The following is a 25628-nucleotide window of genomic DNA, read 5'->3' on the forward strand; positions in this document are numbered from 1 at the left end:
GTAACCAGGATGGAGAACCACTGCTCCAGAGTCCACCCCCACTGCCTCTGAAATCGTAATGCACATAAGAATCACCGGGGGTCCTTGTTGAAATGTGGGTCTGAATCGGTAGGTCAAGGTGAGACCCCAAACTCTGCTTTTCTAACAAGCTCTCAGATGATGCTGATGCTGCCGGTGGGTGGACCATGGGCGCTGGGGCCTGGCTCCCCCAGGCAGCATTTGGAGAGAAGCCCAAAGTGGGTGCTCAGTAATTGCAGCTTGGCTTCTAGGTCCAAGGGTTGGGAAGGGTGCCTTGGTTCTGAGCCCTCGTGGAGAAGGAAGAAGCCCTGAAACCCATCACGTCCTTCCCAGGATGTCAGGATGCTGGGGCAGGTCTAACTTGCACAAATGCGCAGTCAGAGAATTCAACTGTGCAGGGCTGGGGCAGCACAGACGGGGTGACACAGGCAGCGTTTGTCAGCAGAATGAAGGGATCTAAGACTTCAAAAGAGACAGAGGAACCAGGTAGTTGGCAGAAGTCATTTTTTCCCCTCCTCTTTCTCCTCTCCTCTTGGCCCTTGACAGTAATGATTCTACTTTCTCGCTCTATGAATTTGACTATCCTACACACCTCCATATAGGGAATTACACCATCCTTGTCATTTGGTGACTGGCTTATTTCACATAGCAGAATGTCCTCAAGGTTCATCCATATTGTAGCATGTGTCCAAATTTCTTCCTTTCCAAATTTCCTCCTTTTTAAGGCTGAGTAGTCATTCCATGGTATGTACAGACCACATTTCGTTTATCCATTCATCTCAAGCAACACTTAAGTTGCTTTCCACCTTTTAGCTCTTATGAAAACATGCTGCTAAACAACATGAATGTTCGCTCTCTCTTTGAGACCCTGCTGTCAATTCTTTTGGGAACACTTCCAGACATGGAGTTGCTGGTCGTACGGTGATTCTATTTTTAGTTTTTGAGGCATCACCGTGCTGTTTTCCATGGCAGCCTGCACTGTGGGGACAGAGCCGCAAAAGCAGTTTCCAGTCTCTCGGCCTCACATAGAAAGATGCTGCTCAGGTAGTAAATGGCCATCGACTGCGATCAAATGGCCACAGCAGCTGTGGCTAGTTGGCCGTCAGCTGTAACCAGTGAGCCATTGGGCACTAATATAACCGCCGTGGTTAGGCAGCAGAAAAATGGGGGGAGCTAGCAAGAAGATGGTGGCTGAGTCTGCAAGCGGCACAGTGAGGGTTGAAAATTGTGTTGTTCCTGGTTCCTGTGTTCCAACCCAGCTGCCAGTGAGAGTATAGTGGTATGACTCCCCTACCTATGGCTCCGTGGGTGTTCCTTTTTGGCCTAGCCATATCCTGCGTTCTTAGTGTGGGGAGCGGGACCAGAGACCCTGCCGGCCGTCCTGCATGACACTTGGCGTAGTCGGCAGGATACCCCCGCCTGACACCCTGCACGACAAATGGCACAGCAAACAGGGTCTCCTGCATGACAGTTGGCGCAGCGAGCAGGGTACGGTGCCAGCCAAAGCCCTCGAAGGACGGTGGGAGCAGTTTGTGCCTACGACATTCAGTTGCAGGAAGACCAGGAGGAGCAGCTGCCTGAGAGCTGGACCCTGTGTAGGGGTGGAAAGACAATGGACGGTTCCCCAACCAGCAGAGGCCGGAGAAAGCGAAGGTCCTTGCAGCCCGGTGGGCTGGGAAGTGCTTGCTGAGGCAGCCCTGATGCAGGACTTGTAGTCCCCAGGAGGAATGGCTTGCTGAGTCCTCCGTGGGAGCTGAGGGTGAGGTCAAGGTCATCCCTCACCCCCAGGACAGCCCTGGCGAATGACTATGGACTATGGGAATTGCCTTCCATCCCTAATTTAATGGACAGCTTGACTATTTTGTTTGGGAACATACCACTATGTAGTGGAACTGGCAGATATTTGCTTTTGTGTCTTGACCAACCACCATTGAGAATATTAAGCACCTTGACTGTGAGTCGCTATGTTCAGCACGGTACCCTGAGCCCAGAGAGAGTGGCAGTGCCCGAGAGCCCTGGCTGAGTCCAGGAAGTCTGGCTGTGTCCAGAGAGAGTGGCAGTACCCTGAGAAACCCTGGCTGTGCCCGGGCGAATGGTGGTAACCTAAGAAGCCCAGGAAGTCTGGCTGTGCCCAGAAGTACGTGGTGGTGCCCTGAAAAACCCTGGCTATGCTCGGGGAGACTGGTGGTACCTTAAGAAGTCCAGGAAGTCTGGCTGTGCCCAGAAGTACTGGTGGTGCCCTGAGAAACCCTGGCTGTGACCAGAGAGCTTGGCTGTGTCCAGGAAATAGCATTCACCTCCAGGCTCCTCGCACAGGGCCCCTCGCGGAAGACGCTTGTTGCGTAGATTGTGAGGCGAGACCCTGTAGAGGTGGAGTGTGGGGACAGAGCCCCAAAAAGCAGTTTCCAGGCTCTCGGCCTCACATAGAAAGGTGCTGGCTCAGGTAGTAAATGGCCATCGACTGTGATCAAATGGCCATCAGCTGTGGCTAGTTGGCCGTCAGCTGTAACAGTGAGCCATTGGCCACTAATATAACTGCCGTGGCTACGCTAGCAGCAAATGGGGCTAGCAAGAAGATGGTGGCTGAGTCTGCAAGCGGCACAGTAAGGGTTGAGAATTGTGTTATTCCTGGTTCCTGTGTCTCCAACCCAGCCGCCAGTGGGAGTATAGTGGTATGACTCCCCTACCTATGGCTCCGTGGGTGTTCCTGTTTGGCCTCACCATGTCCTGCGTTCTTGTGTGGGGAGCGGGACCAGAGACCCCGCGGGACACCACGCACCACATGCACCATTTTACATTCCTATCCACGGTGCACAAAGATTCCGTTTCTCCCGTTCCTGCCAACACTTGTTACTTTCTGTCTTTTGAAAACATGGTAGCCATTCTAAGAGTGTGAGGTCATTATCTCATTGTGGTTTTGATTTGCACTTCCCTAATGATTAGTGGCGTTGGGAGGAGTAGGTGTATAAGAATGGATCATCTCACGCAGCATTTATAGGCAGCGTCCCATAATTTACTACCAGGAGTGTTGGCTTTAGCTTCCAGCTAGACTCGGACTGCATGAATCAAGGAGACGTGTCCTCTCTCTCCCATGGCCTCCTGTGAGTTCAGCTAAGCCAAAGTGGCCCGTTGTTCACTGATACCATGGCAAGCACTCTGTGTCCTGCTAGAGCAATCACTCTCTCAAAAGTCTCCACCTGAGGGCTTTTTTGCCTGGAGGGGGGAGAATCCTTTTCACCAGAGTATGTTGGAAGTGCCAATGAGAAGTGCTGGAGAAGGAATGGCCCCAGCGCAGCCTTCAACCAGCGATGGCAGGAGGGGCAGCCTGGGGGATGGCCGGCTGGGGGATAAATTCCCCAGCTGCCTCTTCCCCATGCTGGGATGACGCTGAGGTATCTCCACACAAGAATTTCCCAATTGCGTAGCAGATGCTCACAGTGGAAACTGGTGTGACCACACCTCCTTTTCCTGCTTCCTCTCCTTCCCTGCCTCACCTCCCCACTTCCCTTCAAGTATTTCCTCAGATCACCTCCTAAATAAAGAACATGGGCTCGAATCCTTGCCTCAGGGTTTGTTTCTGGGGGAGCTGAAATCAATACAGGCAATATTGTACTTCTTTCTGCTACCAAGCCTTCTTACCTGCACATGCCCTGCCTCAGTTGGTGTGAAGAAAAGTTAGTGAAAGATTTTTAATTCTGTGAAAATGCTCAGGAGAGTGTATGGTCTTAACCCACCTGTCAGGTTCCATCATTTGTGTTTCCCCCAAACATGCACATGCCTGGATGAGATTCATACACCCGATACACTCTCCTCTAATTACAAAATACTTGAAGTTACCATAATGCACACGGGAAATGGCTGAAAAGTAACAAAGCAGTTTCTCTATCTAAGTCATATGGTTTATACCCTCTCCTGTTAAAAACAGAGTCCCCAGTACAACAATATAACATATATTAGAACGCACATATCTCTCATGTCAAGGAAACATCTTCAGGGTTTAACACTAGTAATAAGGCAATACATTTGGTAGTCACGGCAACCCTGCATCCAGGGGTTCTGTGCTGGGTTCCCCTTGGTAGTTAGCTGTACCTTCATGAATATCAGGTTCAGAACCATTATGTAAAGAGTGAGATTATGGGAGCCACTGTTCTATGAGAAACACAGAAATTTTTCCTGAAGGGACCTATAGACATATTTTAAAGTCGGAGGATGAAAATTAAAATCAGGCAAGTTCAAAATGAAAAAGAAAGGAAGGAATGGGGGGATGTCTTTTCTGAGGTCACCAGTGCCATCCTTGTGGGAAAGTAAAATTTACCCAGGAGAAACCCAGAGACTGCTCTAAGCGAACCAGAAATAGTAACCAGCTGATGCTTATAATGTAGCAAACAGCTGAGCAAAATGAGATCACATCAGAAAAACCCAATGTTTCATTTCAGGGCTATGGCCATTTATAACAACAGGTAGCGGTGATAGCCAAGTAGCTCTGAATTTCTGGATGTGGGTACAGGGACAGAGGACGTCTCCACCAGGCACCTGCTCGTTTTCTCCCTGCAAATGAGGTAAGGAGGTCTGTTCTGACATGTTGATGTAAATCCATACTCTGCACCTATGCCCCGGGAAGGGGAATTCACGTGCTATAAAAAAGAAGAAATACAGAGGTCATGACTCAAAAGTAAGCTTTCCACGGAGTCATCTCTGTTTCAGGTGTAATTGTTACAATTTTTAATTTAAATTTCTGCAGCCCTTGAAAAGATAAAGTGATTTGTCTATTATTCAAAAGCCATGATTTCATTTCATACATCTGAACCTCGGAGCCCAAAGTGTTCTCAGTGTGTGTATGTGGGGCCATGGTGGGAGAAGGGAGGGAAACAGGGAGAGTCACAGACAGCATTTGGCAAAACAATAACCCTACCGATAAAACCATTTTTAGCTTCCAATAAGATGCTGCTTCTCTGCCTAACGTAGGAGCCAGGAAAATGCACACTAGTTGAAATGCAACCATGTTGGTGAAGGCAAACGCTCTGGCTATTTACAAATTCATTCACACTTAGTAGTCATTAAGAGTATTCATTCATTTTCTTTGATTCTTGGTTTCTGACTTCTGACCCTGCTCTCTGATAAAACATTGGCGTCCGTTTGTCACGAGAAACAAAATACGTATTAGGAAAACAACTAATTTCAACAGAAGGATGAATCAGAGACAGTTACACAGAGATGAAAATCAACACCTCAGAAAGGGGCCGGGCTTTGCGTGATGCTGTGCTAACCAATTATTTGGCACTGGATGCTCGCGTGCCCCCAAAAATGCACATGCTGAAGCCCTAACCTCTAATGTGACTATAGTGGGAGATGGGGCCTTTATAGAAGTGAATAGGTCAAAGGAGGTCTGCAGGCGGGGCCTAGTCTGATGGAATCCGTGTCTTTATAAGAGGAAGAGACACCCGAGTTCTCTCTTTGCCATGTGAGGACACAGAGAGAAGGCTCCACCCACCTCAAAGCTCAGAGAGAATTCTCACCACAAACTGAATGGGCCAGTACCTTGATCTTGGACTTCCAGCTGTCAGAACTGTGAGAAAGACATTTCTGTTGTTTCAGTCCCCCCATCTGCAGTATTTTATGACAGCCCAAGCTGACTAATATCAGTCAAAGAGAAGACCCCCCTCCCAACCCGTGAGAAATCACTCTCCCCAAAAATAAGCCATGAAAAGCAAAAGACCGTGAGCACATGACAGGTTCCACCTGTTCTGGCTTGAGGCTGGCATGAGTGACATTGATACAGTGCTTTTGAAATCCATCTTGAAGAGCAAACACTAAGCCTCTGTTTCTTCTCCTTTTAATTCCACACCTTCCAGAGCCAGAACTACAAACCTACCCTGCCTCCCTCATGTTGGAGGTGAGAAACACCTCTCTTACCTGCAACACCTATTTTAATAACTGCAAAAGAAAACCCAAAGGGAAGAAATAAAAGTGTTCCCTTCCAAGAGTGACAACTTGTGTGGCACGGACTATTGGTTCCATTGAGGTTCTTTCAAGAAAGGAGGTGAAAATATTGGGGGAAACCCCATGGACAGTTTTTGTTGGGCAACATTTCTCTTCCCAAATATCCATTCTGACCACACTCCAGAGAAGATAAGGGGATAAGTCTTCGTGGAACCTAAATTCCAGGTACATTGATTGGGTAAGAAAGAGGTCCTTGCCTTCTCCTTAGAACTGACTGTTTTCCTGGTTCCTAGTTCTTTCCTAAGGTCCTGACTCCGGTGTATCACTTCCCTTCTCTGCAGGATTTATTATGAGACACACGTTGAAAGGCAGCGGCAACACCTGTGTTGAAAAGTATCTAATATGCACCAGTTTCTTTTTACCTAGTCAACAGCCTTTGACACGAACAATAAAGAGAAAAACTGATTTTCAGTGCTCTGAAGATCAGTCTTTCGAACAAAGGAGGACTTGCTCAATGAAACTTCATTTTCTAATCGTTTAGCCACAGTTAAATGCAGCCATTTCTGAAGAGCCTTTCAAAGTCTATTGATGGACAAATTGTACTATTGATTGGTACCAACTGTACGTTCAGTTTCCCATCCAAATCCGTTTAATTGCTCTTGAGTGACACTCTTTTAAAATGATTTTGGGAAGAGAAGAAAGAGAACCATGCCAAGGAAAACTCAGACAAAGAAAATTTACATCCGGTCTTTATTTCCCCTTTCTCTGGCACCCACACTGACTACCAATTTATTTATTTTTGGAAGAAAGTAGTGAGAATGTGAAAGCAGTCTGGATTTTTCTTGTTCTGTTACCATAGTAAGGCAAGTAGAATAAAATTATGCAAGGAGCCGATTGAGGGGAAAATATAACTCTGCTTTCCTATGAATTAGCAAACTCTTCTTTAAATTCAAAGGCTTTTCTCTCTCCGCACATACATCTTTGGCCCCTGAGTAGTTATGGGACCTCTTTTAAGTCTATGTTCAGGTTGAACGACAAACGCACCCTGAAAAGATTCAAGCATTGGGAGGTATGTTTATGGCCATCACTGCTTTTGCCATGAAATAGTGCCCTGACAGAGTGGCGTCTTCCCGGTGGAGACACGCCAAAGGCCACTACCCCGTAACAACAGGATACGGACACAATCAGACTGGGGTTGAAGAAACCGGACAGATTGCTTTCACATAACTTCAACATGTGAGCTATCAAATCACCCTTAGAACAATCATCCTACAAGACACTGTCGCAGGCCACAGCGACTATTGGGAAGAACTGGGAAGATTCACTCAGCGATGTCCACTTTTTATGTACCTGAAGGGTTATTCAAGGATTTTGGTATTTCCTCTCTGACACTGCCTTTCCTTCCATGCCCTTCTTCTTTGCAGGGGGGAAAATAAAATGCTTTTCTGCAAGCCACCGCCAGTTCACAGCGAGACGTGTCCGAGCACAAAGAATTTCTCAGTGTGTGATTCTCAGACCACCTGCCACAGAATCATCTGGATGGTTTTAAAAAAAATTATACATTTATAGAGCCATACCAGACTCAGAAAATTAGAATCTCAGTGATGAAGGCCCTGAAAGTTGAATTTGAAATGAACTCCCAAGGTGTTTCTTGGGTTGTCTCAAGTTCTGAGAATCTCTGTGGTAGCCCAGTGTCCTTAGGGCGTCGCCGAGCTGCCATTGGAAACTGCAGCCACCCTGGCCCTTCTTCCTGGTTCCGTATCCAGTAGATGTTACACCACTGTCACCACTCAGGTTCCTTGTATCTTTCAGGATGTCTGTGATCACTTCCCAACTGACTGGCTCAGCTCCATTTCCTCTTCCCAGTAAAATCTTCTCCCCATATAACTCCTCTGTTCAAGGATGCGTAGGGGTCATTTGTTACCTAATTCAAAACAAACTCCTCAGCGTAGAATTCAAAGCCTGAGAGACGATGCCTTTCTGGCTCGATGTCCCCCACTCCATCTATCTAAACCCGTGGAATGACTCGTTACTCTTCCAATGCACCAATGACGTCCCACTGCTTTCCCGCGCTCTCGTCATCTCCCTGCTGACGTCCCCTCTCTCAGCCCCTCTTCTTCAACCTGACAAGATGAACTCCAACGTGTCCCCAAAGCTCACCACCTCAGATGTCACCCTGACGCTTCCAGCCAGCTGGGGTCTCTTCCTTCTTTGAATATCTTCATTTTTGTTGACACCTCTCTTGGGCTCTCACCTTATTTGACCTTGGCCTTGTGTCCTCGGTACATTCAATTTGCACACACTGTTCCTCCTTGAATGCAGGCGCTCTCTTGGTCAGCTTTTTACTCCCCTCCAGCACCCAGCATGGGGCGTGACCACAGTGAACCCTCAATGAATACTTATTGGATTGTTTATAAAGACCCATCCCTCATCTTCTTCATGTATCACCAAGGCCTGTGGCTCCTGTCTTTGAAATTCCTCCTGAGTCGCACCCACGCAGTCCATCCCCACCAGCACACCACTGACACAGACCCTATGCCTGCCGTACTGCCCAGGTCCCCCAACCATCACCCCAACTTCAATCTTCTCCTCCCACCAACACCCCAAGTCCTTGCTTGAAGAAATGTCTCTTGCACATTTATCCAGGTCCTGAAAAACAGCTGTCTCATCCTCTAAAGACTCGACCAATTTAGATAAATTCACAAAGCTTTGGAACATAAGAAGGATGTCATTTTTATGTGTAGGACACTAGAAGGGTCCACTTCAAATTCAAAGTGCTGAGTGCAAGAGCTCAGAGCAGGAGCCGTTTTGGTTCTCCAGGACCACTCTGCATACAGTATGCTAACTTCTTTCCCCCAAACGCTCCTTCCAGTATATGCACCACACCCCCCCCCCCCCCCCCCCCCCCCCCCCCCCCCCCCCCCCCCCCCCCCCCCCCCCCCCCCCCCCCCCCCCCTCCACTCATTTCCTACTATTTCCCGTCTATTCCTACCAAGCATGGCCTTTTTGTTACGTGGTCCGTCCCATCCACCCAAACTTACTCTCCGTGCTCAACCAGACTTACTCAACTCCATGTGCTCATGGCAACCACACCATAACCCCAACTGCCCACAAAATCAAGCCACAACCCGTCTTCTCACAGAATCTCTGACAGCTCCCACCCAAAGCCACCCCTCCTTCTTTGTATTGCCAAGCACAAGCAATTACATTGCACGGCCGAGCACTTAGATACTGCTTTTCAGTTGACCTTTAATCATTTAAGTTTTATATGTTGATCTCTCCACCCAGACTGTAAGGTCACTGAAGGCAGGGACCATGTCTTATAATTTTGTCTTGTATGGCACACCTCAGTGTAAAATAATTACTGGGACTCAATTTATATTAATGGATTAAACCCTAACCCCACATAACTGCTTAGTAAAATGTGTAAGATAGTTTCTTTTTGCTTTTGGTTAAAATTAATTGGTTATGTAAAAAAAGTGTAATAAACCATTTTATCATGAACAGGGAAAAAAAGGAGGGAGCAATCTGAGGAAGAGGATGAAATTTGGGGTATAATTCTTGGGACATAAAATTCAAAAGGCCATCTGCCTTTGAGATGCAGCAGATGTGTAATTGATATTCACTGCTCATTGCCACTTGAATTTTGCAGAAATTTAACACTGTAATTGTTTATACAGTATGATTCTAATACCCTTTGGAGAACAGCTCACTTTCCTTAATCCTATTCTTCCCTACCAGTCGTTAAGAATCCTAGAGCTTCGACAACAGAAGCAAATTTTTTAAAACAAATTTGCACGGTGCCTTATTGAGGACAGAGGTATGACACTATCTATTTAAAAAAGTGTCAATGCTATCCCCTCGATTCAGCATTCTCCACCTAGGAATTTATCCTACGATATACTGAAGACATCTGCAAAAAGATGGATGCACACAAATGTTCACTGTAGGACTGTCTGTAATTGAAAATAGCCTAATGTTCATTAAGAAGGGAGTGATTAAATAAATTATGAGGCATTCACACAATATAATATTACACAGCCTTTACAAAGAGTGAGGTAGCACTTTAGGGAAAGACGTTGCATATGTGTAGAGAATTTCTGGAAGGATACATAAGAATCTAAAGGATTTAGGAGGTAAGGTGGGGAGGCAAGTGTTTTTATTTTTTAAAAAGTAGCCAACAAATTAATTTGTAAAAAATTAATTTGTTGAAAGGATTCGGATCCAAGGTTTGTATGGATAAATAGCTACCAAGAGTTTCAAAACATCTTCAACTTGTTGCCTGTTTTCTACATAATAATTAAAAATTATAAATATCATTAAAAAGGTACAATAGTTCCTCCTTTCCTCCCTCCGTCTGGTTCACAAGATTCCATTTTGTAGTCGTCATCCTTGGATTTGGACTGGTGGCCTGACTGGTGTTTCCAAGCTGTGTCAGCAGTGACACAGAAATGAGATAGGTTTCGGTTTTGTACTAAGAGCTCCTTCACAAAGGCCACTTTCATAGAATGACGGTTATATTGTAAACATTTTGATGTCCCTCTGAAAACCTCATGTACCAAATAAAGCAATCATCTAGTCTGTCCTATGTCTATACGTAATCTTTAACAAATCCTCTTGGTTCCCTATCCAACAGCTCTTACCCTGAACCTTCATCCCTACTGGAAAAAGCATAAAAAATCCAGGTACTCTCTCTCTCCAGCCTGCCTTAGAGCGGGAGTGGTCTTGTGTGTGCTGTTCAAGCTCTTTGTTGCAGACAACAAAATATCTACTCTACTTAGTATAAGCACAAAGGGATTTATTACAGGGTATTAAGCAGTTTAAGAATATATGGGAAAACCAGATAATCTAGGTCATTTGCCACAGAGTCAAGATTAAGGCCAGAGCATCCCTTGAGACTGTAAGAGCAGAGACCCTGTAAGTGTCACTGAGCCACCACCTCTGACACTAGAGACCAGACACCTCCACAAAAGCCTCCAAAGAGCCTAACATTTTGTCATCTTGTTTGCAACGAAATCTGATCTGCAACTGCCTCTTCAGTGGTGCACGTCACCTCCCTCCCCAGGCCTGGCACCCGTGAGCTTGCTTAGAGAGCCAGATCACATACAGAACCCTAGCTGCAAGGGAGCTTGGGAAATGCATTTTTTTTTAGGTCCCCAGTCTCTAAAGTTTAGGGGTCCATTCTATAGAGGAGTTGTGGGAGGGGGCTGAGCAAACCAATATGCAACAGGTCACATAAGCAACTTGTTCTGGCCAATGAAAACAAAGGGGAAGTATTCTGGGGGGCTTGTGGGCGACAGTTCCCTCCTTGATAGGAATAAAGAGACAAGGAGAGCTCTCTTTACCATTCCTCTCCTTTTTGCTTTTGGACACAGGAATAAGGGACTGATGTTGGGAGCTGCAGCAGCCATCTTGGAACCAGGAGATTCCAAGCGCTGCCAACAGTCTCCCCAAACCCTGCGTGCTTTTCATCTTTCAATCTCTCTGAGCCTCTCTCCTGGAATCCATAATAATGCTTCCAATTTGCTCATCTCTGAACTCCCCGCCTTGTTTCCCCCGACTCTCTAGGCTACCACCCAGTGTCTCTTTTCCCCATCTCCTATATTCTCCTCTCTGTATTTACTTCTTCACCTCCTGTTCCCTCTTCAATGACTTGCAAGCTGGCCTCTGATTTTATCACATGATGAAGCATGTCACCGTGGGGTCACCACTGGCCCCACCTCAAGCCCACTTTATCTCTCGACTGGATGACTTCTGTGTCATCTAATCCAGGTTCCCTCCCCTCAGGTCACCCCTTCTTTCAAGCCATTCTCCATATTACTTTCCAGAGTGACACGGGCTCCTGGGATATTTTGTGTCTGCCCCTCGCTGGGGTTTTGGCCTTATCTTCTCATTCCCTTTTGCCTTGCCCATCCCAACATGTCACATAGTTGCAGGGACAGGCAACTCTCTCATTTGCATATGCTTTTCGCTATACCTGGACCTGCCCCCACCATCCTCCACCTACCCCTCTCCTAGTCCTTCACAACTCACCTGAAACCTCAGTGCCCTTTAGAGGTTCCCGCTCTGGGCGCCTGCGCTCTAAGGCCCTCTGACAATTTCTTTGTCACAACATGTATATCACTGCTGAAATTGTGTATTGGACTCTCGCACTCGATTCCAAATTTCTTGAGAGCAGGGACCAGGTATTTACACATATGTCCCCATACCCTGGTTGCTATCACAATGTCTCTGATTTCCACCCTGCATTAATGTTTTTAAAAACAGAAAAGAAGAGGAGGGGAAGGGAAGGGGAAAGGAAAGGGAGAGAAGGACAGGAAAGCTTCAAATTTGTCCTGCTCTTGGTGGTGTTTCCTGCCTGTGGACTAGGTATTAAAAGGGCTGCCTCACTCAGTCAGCGTGGCGAATGAAGAGGAAACAAATAGTTGTTGGTGCAGGTAATGTTCATGTTCCCCGTTGTAGCAGCATATGGCCGTGGTTGTAATGGCTGAACATAAAGCATTCCCGGACGATATTAATGACCAACGAGGTTAATGGTGAAGACTGAGCCTCAGGCCACGAACACATTCTCCCCCTCATTAATCCCTGGGAAAGGACCTCAGCCGTGCTCATTACAGCTCAATTATGCTCACACTCCTCATGAGGAAAAAACAAATCACTTCGGTCCTAATACCAAGCTATGTCCCTTCTTTTACCTTGACACATGGGCACTAAAGACACAAAACCAGTTATTAGTCCAAGTACCAAGCATGCAACAGAAGCCGCACGATTGCTTTGTTAGCTCTCCCTCGTCAGTGGGACCCAAACCTGGGGACCTTAGGGGTCACCGAGGAGGCAGGTGAGCACATTCCTCACGGTTCAGTGTGTTCTCTGGGTGTTCTCTGAAGCTATCACACAGAAGGACTCAACACTTGCGACTCCCTAGACGTTCAGTTTGGATGATAATCAGAAAACGCAAAGGCAACTTTGTGTTAAGAGACCAAAAAATTAAAGATTGGCTGGCAGAATTCCCTTTTCCCGGGTTTGACCATCTGGTCTTTCCTCTCTCTAATCTTTCTTCAGGATTCCCGAGCTTCTAGTCTCACTGCCAGGACTGCCCCCCCAAATCTAATCGCTGACCGAATGTGACCACCATCTCCAACTGCCTATCAGCCATCCCTGCTGGGAACTCCCATCACTGCCTCGGCACCTTCAGCTCAGTGGTCCCACGTTCCTCACAGCTACGTTCTCCTTCAAATCGCATTTCCCACCCCCACCCCCCCACAGGTGTTCCTCTGTCACCAGTCCCTGCACTTCCAGTGTCCGACACTGCGGTCCTGGCTGACTCCTCCCTGTGCATGGCGTGGCCCCTGCCATCAATCCACCCCACGGTCCCGATGATAATGCCTTGACAATGCTCCTTGAATTCATCCACTTTCTTCTTTTCTCATAGCCACCACCACGCTGCCTCTTCACCACCCATTTGTGTCCGTGCTCTTCTCGCTGCGCGAGAGACAACTCCCTCCACCTCACCAGTGCACCCTGCATACAACCACCAGACTCCCCACCCTAGGACCATTAAATCAGTTCTCACCCAAGACGCAGAGAAGCTCCTAAGTGAGTGCCTGTGGCTCTGATCCAGGTCCTCGGAGGACCATTGGCAGTATCTTCCCTTATCTGGTTTCAACTTGCTTCCTCAGCTTCGCTCCTTGTCCGCAGTGCAAATCTTCCTCATTCAGCGCCATATGCTTCCTACTAGCTTCTCCGTCACGCCCCACCTCTGCCCTCATCCCCTCTCTCCCCTTGGCCATTCATAATCATTCCCTCCTGAATTTCCCCATCACTTTGTTCCCTTTGCTGGGAAGACACTCTCTCTCTTCCCTCCCCCATCAAAAATAAAGGCACTCCAACCCCGTTGCTAGGTACAGATCCAAAGGAAATGAAAACAGGATCTCACAGAGATATCTGCACCCCCATGTTCATTGCAGAAATATTCACAACAGCCAAGACGTGGCAACAACCTGAGTGGTCATCAACATATGAATGGATAAAGAAAATGTGATTACATATATATTGCAACCACATAAAAAGAAAGAAATCCTGCCATTTGTAACAACATGGAAGGATCTTAAGGGCATTATGCTAAGAGAAATGAGTCAGACAGAAAAACAAATACTGTATGATCTCACTTACATGTGGAATCTTAAAAAGCCGAACTCACAGAAACACAGTAGAATGGCGGTTGCCAGGGGCTGCGGTGGGGAGAATGAATAGATGTTGGTCAAATGTACAAAATTCTAGTTATAAGATGAATAAGTTCTGGGGATGTGATCCAGTGTAAAGCGTGGTGACTACAATGGACAATAATGTATTATATACTTGACAATTGCCGAGAGAGTAGATGTTAGATGTTCTCACCACAAAAACAGACGTGGTAAATGTGTGAGGGGATGCAGGTGTTAGCTAACACTAAGGTGTCAGTGTCATTTTGCAATAAATTCAAGTATTAAATCAACACATCTTACACCTCAAACTTACACGACGTGAGATGTCAATTATATCTCAATAAAACTGGAAAAGGCACAAGCGCACCCTTCAAAATGGCTTGATGGCCTTTTCTTTCAGACTCTGTCTTAACTGGAGCTTTAGGTCTCACCCCCCCGTCCCTCCCCTACCACTCCTCTGAATGCCTTCCCACACACTGTTGGCACGACACCCTTTGATGTGGGGTCACTTCCTCTCACGTGGTGTTCCTGTAATTTTATTTCTCTTCTGAGATGTAAGCTCCGGGGCGAGGACCACATGTTCTATTCACCCCCAATTCCTTCAAGAGCCTGGTCCAGTGCTAGGCTGCCAGAAGCCATCAATCCCTACTTGAACTGACCAACCTACTGAGCATAGTTCAAGGTGCTGAGGCCTGCCAACCTCCTTCCTGCCCTTCGGCCTTTGCTCTGGTTGGAATGTCCCGCTCATGACATTCCACCATTGTTTACTTCTTGCCAGTCACCCTCCAGCTGAAACCCCACTTCCTCAGAGAAGGTTTCCTTGATCACCCATGACAAAGCTGGCACCCAGCATTGTCTTCCCATCATCGGTTCTGATTTCTGATAGAACGCTTATCACCTCCTGAGAGTTCTGTTCTCAATCTATGTATTTTTCCTCTCTCCCCAGGAGGACATGAGCTCAAGGACAGCAAAGCCTTGTCTGTCTCGTTCAATACTGCCTCACATTAATACAGTATTTGGAAGATAGTAGGTGCTCAATAAATATTTGTTGAAGGACTGGGTGACAAATACTCTATACTTTTGATGTGCTCACATTCTACTAAGGAAAATGGGTACAAAAGCCAAATATCATATAACAGTGTTATCAATACATGAAATAATAGAATACATATATTTATTTTACATAGATACAGAGGGTGCCAAAAAAAATGTATACAAGTGGACACTTTGGTCAACGTTACTCAAGCAATAGTTCGCCATCATCAGAAGTGTCTGGACACTGATGGTAACCACTTGGAGCACCTCTTGTAATTGCAGAAGTCAAACGTGATTTGTATTCATCTTTTGTTATCAGTATATATTGAGTATTACAATTTTAATAGTTTTCCTTTCTTAAAATGTGTGTGTATATATATATATATATATATATATATATATATATATATATATATATATATGAAATAAAAGAGAAATGAGGAAGATGGACAGAGTGGGAATCCAGATAGGGGAAAGAACACATCTAACAGGGCACAGGCTTAAACCGCATGGCATTTGTGGGGGAGGACCAATTCAACACCACTATTGTATGAATTTTTAGGGGTGGTGGATGGAACAGGGGACATGTGACTGAGCAGGTGGCAGAGGCCAGAGCTTGAAGTGGCCAACACGGTATATGAAAAGCTTGAGCCTTATCCCGTGCATAATCAGGTATGATCAGAGGATGTCGGGCTGAGAAAGTAGATCTTCGTTTTATAAATATCACTCCAGAAGATTTATAGAGAGCAAATATTGTGAGAAGGCATGAGAAGCAGAAGACCAGGTCAGTGACTCTGCAGAGAGTCCAGGTGTGAGCGATGAGACTTGAATTAAGGTGGGGGAGATGCAAGGGGAGGAGGGGCCAGATTCAAAAGAAAAGGAGGAAGCAGAAGGAATCCACCACTGGACAAGGTGGACAGGGAGAGGAGGGCATCAAAGGTGAATCCTGAGATGACAGGAAAAATGGTATTACCACCAGTGAAGGTAAGACCCGTAGACCAGGGAGAAGATGGTAAATTCCCTTTGGGGTGAATTGGGTTTGAGGTACCCGTGATACAAGCAGGAGGCTACATCTGATAAGCCTTTGGATTGGCAGTCATCAGGAGCTGAGCCCCAGACACGATTAGCAAGTCATTACTGTACAGACGACAGTGGAAACCACGGGCGCGCATGACGTTGCTTGGGGAGAGGAATTGGATATCTGGCTCAGGAAATTGCTTCTCCAGGTCTAGACTGCAGGACGAAGATTTCAATATCCAGGGTCGTAGAGTGCAGTCGTTACTATGCAACATGAGTCACAGGCCAGCGTTACTTTGACACTGGAATTCAGTCTCCTTACTCGGTATGTACCACATGGCTGGAGTTAAGCATGTTTCCAGAACCTTGATTACGATCAGGCTAAATACCATATGTCCCATTAGACTTCATACTTTGGCACAGAATTCAATGAGAAAATGCTACCTGCACCAGTAACATATGCTCTCCAAACCACTATTAAACTTTTGCAAAGCAGCGTACAATTAATTGTTAGCAGAGACGCACTGATAGCCAGGAGATCGTGGGTAGCAGAACTGGACGGCACGCATCCTGCCCTTGCCAGAGAGAACATATTGCAGCTCATATTTTAGTCATCTCCCCTCGAAGGGTAAGAAAATTTTGTTACCTATTCAAGACAGGAATAACAATTTGAATGTGCTCGTGACTGGAATGGTTTGCCTGACCCCATAAGCTTCTGTTTTTCTAAAACCACTGGCTAGTTGTCCAAAGACGGTCACTGATTGTCCAGAGACTGGGAGGCAGATAAAGAGAGTACTGGGCAACTTTTTCTTTTAGACTGACTGTGGCTCCTTCAGGAGTCCGGTGAAACGAGTTCAGTCTGATGGTCATTTCATATCATTTTAGATAAAACAAGCAAATGCTAATACTCATTGTATTTAGGAACATGCTAAGTACTTCACACGCACATGTTACTAATCATGCCAAATTTATGTGGTAGCTATTATTTTCCCACTTTATAGATGGGGAGGATTGTTCAACTTAGCATAAATGATATAGACAATTGGGGTTTTCCATTTATATTTATTTTGAGGGAAGCTGAACCTATTATTTAGGGTTCACTGATGCCTTATTTCCCTGACTAGTTTTGTAGCAGCCCTATAATGTTACACGTGTAAGAGGCAAAGGCTCTTGTTCTTGTCTTTCTACATCCCTTCCCCTCTTCTGGTAAAAGAGTTATTTTCCTTTTGGCACCTGTGCGTCCCACTCTGTGTGACTCAGGTGGAGTAACCGGCCAGTTGACCCACCTCCTTCCGCCCCACAGGTCTAGACATAGAAGCCAACTTCTCTGGTCAGGGAACCCATCCCTGCACCCGGTGATGAGCCTGGGACACACCTATTATCCAACAGGGCCGAGCAGACAGTAAGAGACGATCTTGCAAGGAAAGTCCTGCTCCTTTACCTGGGTTCACTGAGTCGAAGGACAAACGGGGAGCTGCTGAGGGGGGAAGACGCTGCCAGAGCTTAAAATCAGCACAGAGCAAAGTAGAATGAAGACGTGGGGAGAAGCAGAGAAACAGCGTCCTGACTTTGCACCCAAAGTCCTTGATGCAACTTTTCCTGGAGCTATTTCATTTCTTGGTCCTGGACTTCCCGGTTACGTCAAGACATTTCCCTAATGTTAGTTTGAGTAGGTCTTTGTCACTCACAACCAGCGACACAGGTTTATATAAAATGAAATGCCAATACACTTAGCAAAAAAAAAAAAAAAGATCTGAGAGAGGTGACTAACATTGGTTTCAAACTTCACCTTGAGACAGACAAATCTGTGTGTACATTAAACACAAACTACAAAAATTATTAGTATCGCGATTTCATATATCCCCATTAGAAAAGTATAGCTTAGAAGGTGGATAATTGAGCTAAAGAAGGATTTTAGCTACTGACTTAGAGGTAACCGTGACACGGTCCCCATAGACTTTTTGACAATTATCCTACTTGAAATAAACCATAAAGATAAATGATAATAAGCCAGTCCCACCTGTGGACCTGAACATGTAGGGCCCAGTTCCCATGGCTTCACTCTAAATACAGTGCTTTATAGATGGCTACACCCTGTATTACTACATAATTATCAGTCTCTACATTTCCATAACGGTCATCAATATCACATTTTCAAACTTACAAGCTAACTGTCATGGAAACCTGGGTAGCATCTCAATTTCACCACTAATTAACCGAGCCATCTTGAGCAAGCCATTTCACTTTTCTGGGTCTGGGCTTCATTGTGTAAAAGATATCATACCTGTCCTGCCTGGCTTGGAGAGAATGTCTGTTTGACAATAAATGCAAAAGCATTTTGAAAAACAGAAGGATTATTATTATCAATGCAAGAGCAAGACTCCTCAAGACAGAACTCGATTTTATCCTATGCCTTTTTATGGGAGCTGGAGAAAATCCACAGGTATCATCAGAAATTCTGATTAGAGACCTGTCACAGGTCCAATGTAGTGAAAAATTAGGATACAGTGATAGAACTAGGACCTTGGTCACACCTCCAACCTGCCTTTCTGAGCATGTCGCCCTTTGTCACCTACAGGAACTCTGTCCAAACCAGTGGACTTCCCATCTCCCAAACACAGTCCAAACTCTATTGTAAGTCAACAACTCTCCTCACTTCAAATCTACTCTCTTAACTCATCCATCTCTCCACATGCTACCTAAACTTAAAGAACCAGTTTCTCCATGCTGACAAGCAGTGCATCCAGGGCCTTTGAATTCAGGGCACCCAGGCTCACATGGTGATGGGTTACACATTGTCTTATTTTAGTTCCGACATGACTCTCTGAAGTTGTTCTGTCACTTCCTTTTTATTACAGTCTCCATGTGTCTCTATCTTGTCTCTCCAAGATAGTCAGTTCTCTAAAGCCAGCAACTGGCTTGTATCCTTCTGGTAAAGAGTAGACACTTAGCACATATTTTTTTGTTAATTAAAAAGAAAAAAAATGTCCAAATGAGAAAAATGGCTGAGGAAAGAAGAATCTACATGAAAGAAAATAAAATGAAAGAGGTAAAGTTATAGGACAGCAGGTTATCAATTGGAATCTATTCAAAATAGACCAGAAAGCTGATTTATTCAAGAGAATCCCAAAACAAATTTCATCCAAATGTTATATTCTTTTTTAATTCAGGGACTTAAATAGGAAGTATCAGTGAAAAACAAAAATCCCTTAAATACACCCCCTCTGTTGATAGTATTAAAAAGGTTCTGGCAAAATTAATTTTTCATCATCAACCCTGAAAACTTAACCTTTAATCTTTGGCTGTGTTGGACTTTCTTCTATCACATATAAATTTTTGAATTGGGTGATCAAAGTTGTACCAAAGGCAAGTTTTACATCAGGCAGTATTCAAACATCATCAATGAGAAAGGGAAATGGGTTCTTGCATGGTTTAAGGAGGAGTAGACTAGTATTCTGCCATTAACAAAAGATGAAATGCTGTGCAACAACATGGATAGACCTTGAGATTAACGCTGAGTGAAATAAGTCAGACAGAAAAAGTCAAGAACCATAAGACTTCACTCATATGTGGGATATAAAACTGAAAGCATCAAATGAACAAGACCAACCAACCAACCAACAAAAACTCATAGACACAGACAACAGTTTAGTGGTTACCACAAGGTAAGGGAGGAGAGGAGTGGTAGAAAAGAGTGAAGGGGATCAAATATATGGTGATGGAAGGAGAACTGACTCTGGGTGGGGAGCACACAATGCAATATACAGATGATGTATTACAGAATTGTACATTTGAAACATATATAATTTTACTAAACAATGTCACCCAATAAATTTAATAAAAAAAACAAAGAGTTGGCAACTTTTAATATGCCACTAAAATTTTAACATAAAGTATGGTCAGGAAAAAAATGAACACATTTTATGGAAACACACAAACTTCTAAGCATTCTTACCTTAAGCTTGTTTGACCCAATGTGTTGTTACATTTCAATATACCTTTATGTTAGTTTCATAGCCCTGGGAATTTAGGGACTATGATGGCAGAGGGTAAGGTAGCCAGGGGAAAATTTCAACAGTACTAAACAATGACTTGGGAAAAAAAGAGAGCAAGAGAAACCAAGTCATCCATTTCTGACTTCAGAAATCTGAAGTCAAATTTTTGGAATGGAAAGAATCTTCAGGATAATCAAATTTATACTCTTCATTCATTGGGAATAATCACCCACTAATATCCCTGATTTATAAATTAAAGTTTGTACATATTTAATTTTCTATTGTAAAACATGACTCTTGGCAATTTCTTAGAAACAGAGTCCAAGAGAATAAAATCTTGAAAACATGGAAAGTCTTTTATGGGTATAAGAGTCAAAACAGATGTTTTGAGCCAGATTTCTGGTATCACTTTTTGATTTTACATTTCAACATGGAAAAGAATAACGATAAACAGGAAGACAGCATTACCTGTGTAGAAATGTGGAAAATGCAAAATGGCTCAGAGGTGATGCCCTTTTGAGGCGCTGATCCCAAGTGTTAGAAGATCCTGGTACTCAAGTTCTCAAGCTTTGATGATGGTTTCAGAGAAAGCATTGACTTGAAAGTCTGAGGACCTCAATTTTGAGACTTTGCAGCATCAATTTCAGTTGTGTGACCGACCATTGACAGGTTCCCAAATTCTGATTATCAATGTGTTTTTTTGGCCAAAAAATATGGTTTTTGAAGGGATTGGATGAGATAACGTATGTAACGACACTTTGCAGAAAAGACTAATTTGCATTATAACCTAGCCAGCTCACTTATATCAAAAACGATTTTAATGCAGCTGTCTGAGCTTTCATCAGAGTTTAAGAGCCAAAATGTCATAATGCCACTTCTATAGCCCCTTGGTTATGCGCCCATATCCTGTCATAGAAATGATGACCAAATCCCTGGCTCTAGTACATTCTAGGCCTTGTAGCGGTCCCCAACCCATGTGACTTCAGCAAATGGCACACAGCTAAGAGCTTCCTGCTCCACAATTAGTCACATCAGGCTGAAGACTCCCAACAGTGTGGTGAACACAGCAATAGCTTTCCTCGCTGCCAATATTTCTGCAAAGATGGGCTTTTCCATGGCTTGTGAGGCTGTATCTGCCTTGGGCACCTGTTCTCTCTCTGACTCCACCTTTCCTCCCTGTTTGAGGGGCTCCATGCTGAACGGACACTCGTCAGCCCCGGTGCTAACTCTGCATTGAAAGCATCAGTGAAACGCTCCTACCTACAGACAGTCAGAGTGTGCTCACGAGGCAGGACCTTCCCAGATGCCCAAACCCAGCACTCGCTTGGAGAGTCACCTCAAGTACTTCTCAGAGGTTATCTGCTCTTGTCTCACAGAATAAATCAGGCTCCCATGGGGTAGGACTCCTGACAGCAGTGTGAATGAACCCTAATGATCATGCATTCCTGCAAATAATTTGAAACACACTTGCCCTGGCATAAAAGCCACGTGGATGGGAACAAATCCCAACATCTAAAAGCAACACTGGTCATGTGTGAGGATGCAAACAAGACAATGCTGAATAAAGTGTCAGAGTTGCCTGTCAAGCTCTGTTCTAAACACCGTTCCTAGAGGTCTTAAATGGTGTTTAACAGAGCTGAAAGGGACCCCAGTGGTGAGTTTGATGCCTTCCTTAGCAAATAACTAAGGCACAGAGAGAGGAAGCCACAAGCCCAGGATGACCCAGTGAGTGGCCGAGCTGGGAAGAGAGCACACAGGCTCTAACTCCAGACTCTGCCCTTTCCATAACCAAATAAACACATTCTGCCCTGGGTCATTACCCTCTACACTGAATGTAACTTATGATACCTCTTTATTAAAAGCAAGGGGCACGGCCAAATGCTTTCCCTGAAGCCCAGTAAGTCTATGGCACAGAATCAAAATTGCAATCAGGCCACCTGATATCGACCTCCCCTCAGATGGGGTGTTTACAGGTCCCTCCCGCTCTTGCTCTTACACTTTCCTAGTTTCCTCAGTTGGCCACAGTCCATAAATGCTGAGATCCAATTGGCTAATTGATTAGCTAATAAATAATAATGTTGACGCCTTCCTTCTTGAACTCACAGCCAAAGCAACTCTGTTAAATGGCTTCTCTTTCTTCTTTCTTTCCTCCTTGACTCGCCTATAAACTTTGAGACGCACCATGCAATAGGTCAGGGAGGCAATTCCTTTCGGGTTTACTCTTAAAAATGGAAAAAGCAATGACGTCTACAGGGCAAAATCCCCCAGAACCAGTAGTGAACCGGAAAACGTGCATTGACTCCAATTACACACACGGTGCTCCAGGGTTCTTTAATCTAACGGTCCATCACAGTGTCAAGAGCTATTTCCCGGACTTCCCACAGAGACCTGCACACAATCCTTTAATCCGGGCAGGACGTGAGCACTAGTGAGAGATCTGAGGGCCTAAGGCTGCCAACGATGGAGGATAAAGTCTGAGCTGCAGAGACGACCCCCAGGACGGTGACCCTAACACTTGGGAGGCCCAGGAGTGTGAGTGTGAGAGTGTGTGTGTGTGTGTGTGTGTGTGTGTGTGTGTGTGTGTGTGGCAGGAGCAGCTGGGCCTGGATGCTGAGCTGAGATGCTGTTTGGGTCCCAAGGATTTATCCTGAAGGCGCAAGTAAAACAGACACACACACACCTGAGTGTTCAGAAATCTGGAGGCGATAAGGCCCAGCTCTCCCTGGAACGATTTTTCAAGAACACATTTCTTCTCTATATGAACATCATGCAGGATTTATTTCCCTTTATCAGTATTAGATAGTATGCACGTGCACACCTACATGTGAGCGCATGCACTTGTATTTTTTTGCATAGAACCCTGGGGTTTCCTGGTCCTCACGGATACTGCCACTTCAGTGCCTGGCACTGTCACAAAAGCTCAGAGCCTTTGCATCCACTTATGTGACCACAGGTAGACCATGAGGATAAAATATCATCAGGCAATAGAATTAGTGATAGCAATAGAATTAGATGAGTAAAGGGTAATTTCTCCAGAAAACAACCTTCATTCGTTCCAATCCTTCTCCCCTAGTACAATCGGAAGTCAGCAGAGGCCCATGAGACCTCAGGCATTTCAAATGCCTCTGTAGCCTAAATGACACTTGGGGTAATAAAGAACCAAGATATCTGTCTCTCTTAACTTGATGGGACTGGCCACCAGGGGAGGAGGCCCCCCCTTTATTTCACTTCCAAGGGGCCTTAATGAACTCATGAGGCCTCGCAAAGCTGCATTTTTCCGTCTCAGTCAGAAAACATAGATCAATACACACAGCAGAAGCACTTATGCTTTGTTCATGACGTCTCCTGTGCAACTGTGAGAAACATTCCCACACCAAGCTGGCAGGGGCTACTTCCATCCGCATTACCCTGGCACATGGGCTGCTGCTGAGAAGGAGGGAGGAGCAACATGACAGCAAAAGCAAACCGAACCTAGTGTCAAGCAAAAAGTCAATCAGGTTAAAACAAGGCGATGCCACTGTCCGTGGTTTCTTAACTATGCCAAGCGCAATACGATGGAGATCACGGAGCGGTTGACAGCAGGCCAGTGGCCCACACATGGACAAGTGCCTGGGCAAGGCCTGCCAGGGTCTCCCTAGCAATGGCAGTTGGGAGATGAGCTTCCTTCAGCTCCAGTGTCACAAAAGGCCACCGCAAATCACCTTGGCTGCTTCTACAGGGAAATCGGAGCAGATATGTGGGCGCATAGAAAGAAATCCTATTCAATTGCCCCGGGGGCAAAAATTTCCACAGTTGCCATGAGAAGATATATATATATATCTTAGGAAAAAAAAAACCACCAAACAAACACGATTACCCCGATTTAGAAGCAAAAGGCATAGGGGGGAGGGGGTAAGAGGAAGGATGCTGAGAGCCAGGGGGTGGCGTTGGTGGGAATGTATTTCCAGGAGCTCTTAGCACCTGTTTGCAAGCACATCTCTCAAAATAGCATTAAGCAACAAGTTTCTAAAATGGCAAATCTAATGCTCCCTTTCCCTGGGAGTGCTTTGTCATGGCTGATACTCTGTACTCAAGAAATCATTTCTAAAGAGCCTGCAGGATAAAACAGAGCGATTTTTAACATGTCTGCAGCTATGGCAGCAGCAGCAGACCACAGGCGGGTGTGATGCGGGAGAGGCTGGAGCTGGGCGCTGCCTGCCCCCACCCTCCCGGAGCACTCACCATCAGCAGGCTGAGCGCAGAGTCCGGCACCAGCTGCACGGCCATGGTCTCTGATTCCCATGCACACACGCTCCTGTATGGTCAGTCCGCCTGGGCCCTGGGTGACTGCAAAGCATCCACAAACACCTGCAGAAAACCAGCCAGAAATCCAGACTCAGGGTGCAAAAAGCTCAAGGGGAAGACAGGCCACATTTCACGTGGGGTGGGGGAGAAGGTCAGGGGGGTGTTGGGAAGAAGGGGTGGGAACTGGGCTGAGGGAGGGAAAAAAAAAAAAAGAAGAAGGAAAATAGGAAGCTGCAGGTTATTTAAAGGTGAGCCCTGCCTAGCTTCTACGCTAAGCTGCACAAGCACAGAAACCACATCAACCACAAATATCAAAGCTCCGAACACAGAATTTTTAACTGATCCCTTAGCCTAGGCAGCAACTCTTCTTTTCACTGACAATTAAAATAAAATGTTCCCTATTGCAGATAAATCAACCAGCCCGAACAACACCCCCAGCCCCCCTTCTCTGCATCTCTCAGCAATTCTGCTGCATAAACATGCTGCATGTCACAACCTACCGCTTGCAATCTGGTCAGTGTCTTCTTTCCTGCAGAAAGGTGTGTCCCTTTTGCAGAATCAAGTCTCTGGGAGCTGGGGAGCCCAGTCTGACCACCAGCACCAGGCAGTCACTGGAGATCAGCAAATGCCCTCATCATAACTGAGAAGGAAGTCAGTTATGAACTGACCTTTCCACCAGCCCCGAATCTACTTTTCTTCCCCCAGTGGACTGGCAAGCTTAGTGCCCGGTGGGGCTAACGTACTTCCGAGGAACATGTAATTACACTGCCAGTTCTGTGAGCGCTCAGATCTCCCTGCCTGCACCACATGTATGCTGAAGACAGACACCCTCTACCTCTCTCCTCACTTCCTCCCGCCCTCCCTCCCTCCTTTTTTTCCCTCCCATCTCTCCACCAGGCTGCCTGTTAGGAATTTTGAAGGAGCCTCTCTAGCCCAGGGAGGCACGGGAGGCTAATTTGTAGCAAGGGACACTGCTTAAGACAAAACAGGCAAATTAGCCTTGAAAATTATATTATGCAGCATTTTCCTTGGAAGATGTCAATGGAAGGACAAAAAAAAAAAAAAAAAAGGAAATCTGCTCAGTCTTGTTACTTAATGAGTGGCTCAAAAGGCTTCCCAGAGTCAAAGATTTAAG

General features: G+C 45.5%; 1 protein-coding gene across 1 annotated transcript in view; it reads right to left on the reverse strand.

Annotated features, from left to right (window-relative positions):
* Nucleotides 1–25295, reverse strand: part of FRMD4A (FERM domain containing 4A) — a 564004-nt gene extending 538709 nt beyond the window's left edge. The window contains exons 1-2 of the mRNA XM_033100573.1: nt 24994–25295; nt 24431–24556 (exon numbers count right to left, since the gene is read on the reverse strand). Coding sequence (XP_032956464.1) covers nt 24431–24475 — 45 coding nt within the window. The 5' untranslated portion in view covers nt 24476–24556; nt 24994–25295. The remainder of the gene's footprint in view (nt 1–24430; nt 24557–24993) is intronic.
* Between the last annotated feature and the right edge of the window lie 333 nt (nt 25296–25628).

Source organism: Rhinolophus ferrumequinum, assembly GCF_004115265.2.
Source record: "Rhinolophus ferrumequinum isolate MPI-CBG mRhiFer1 chromosome 5 unlocalized genomic scaffold, mRhiFer1_v1.p scaffold_110_arrow_ctg1, whole genome shotgun sequence".
Classification (NCBI taxonomy): Eukaryota; Metazoa; Chordata; class Mammalia; order Chiroptera; family Rhinolophidae; genus Rhinolophus; species Rhinolophus ferrumequinum.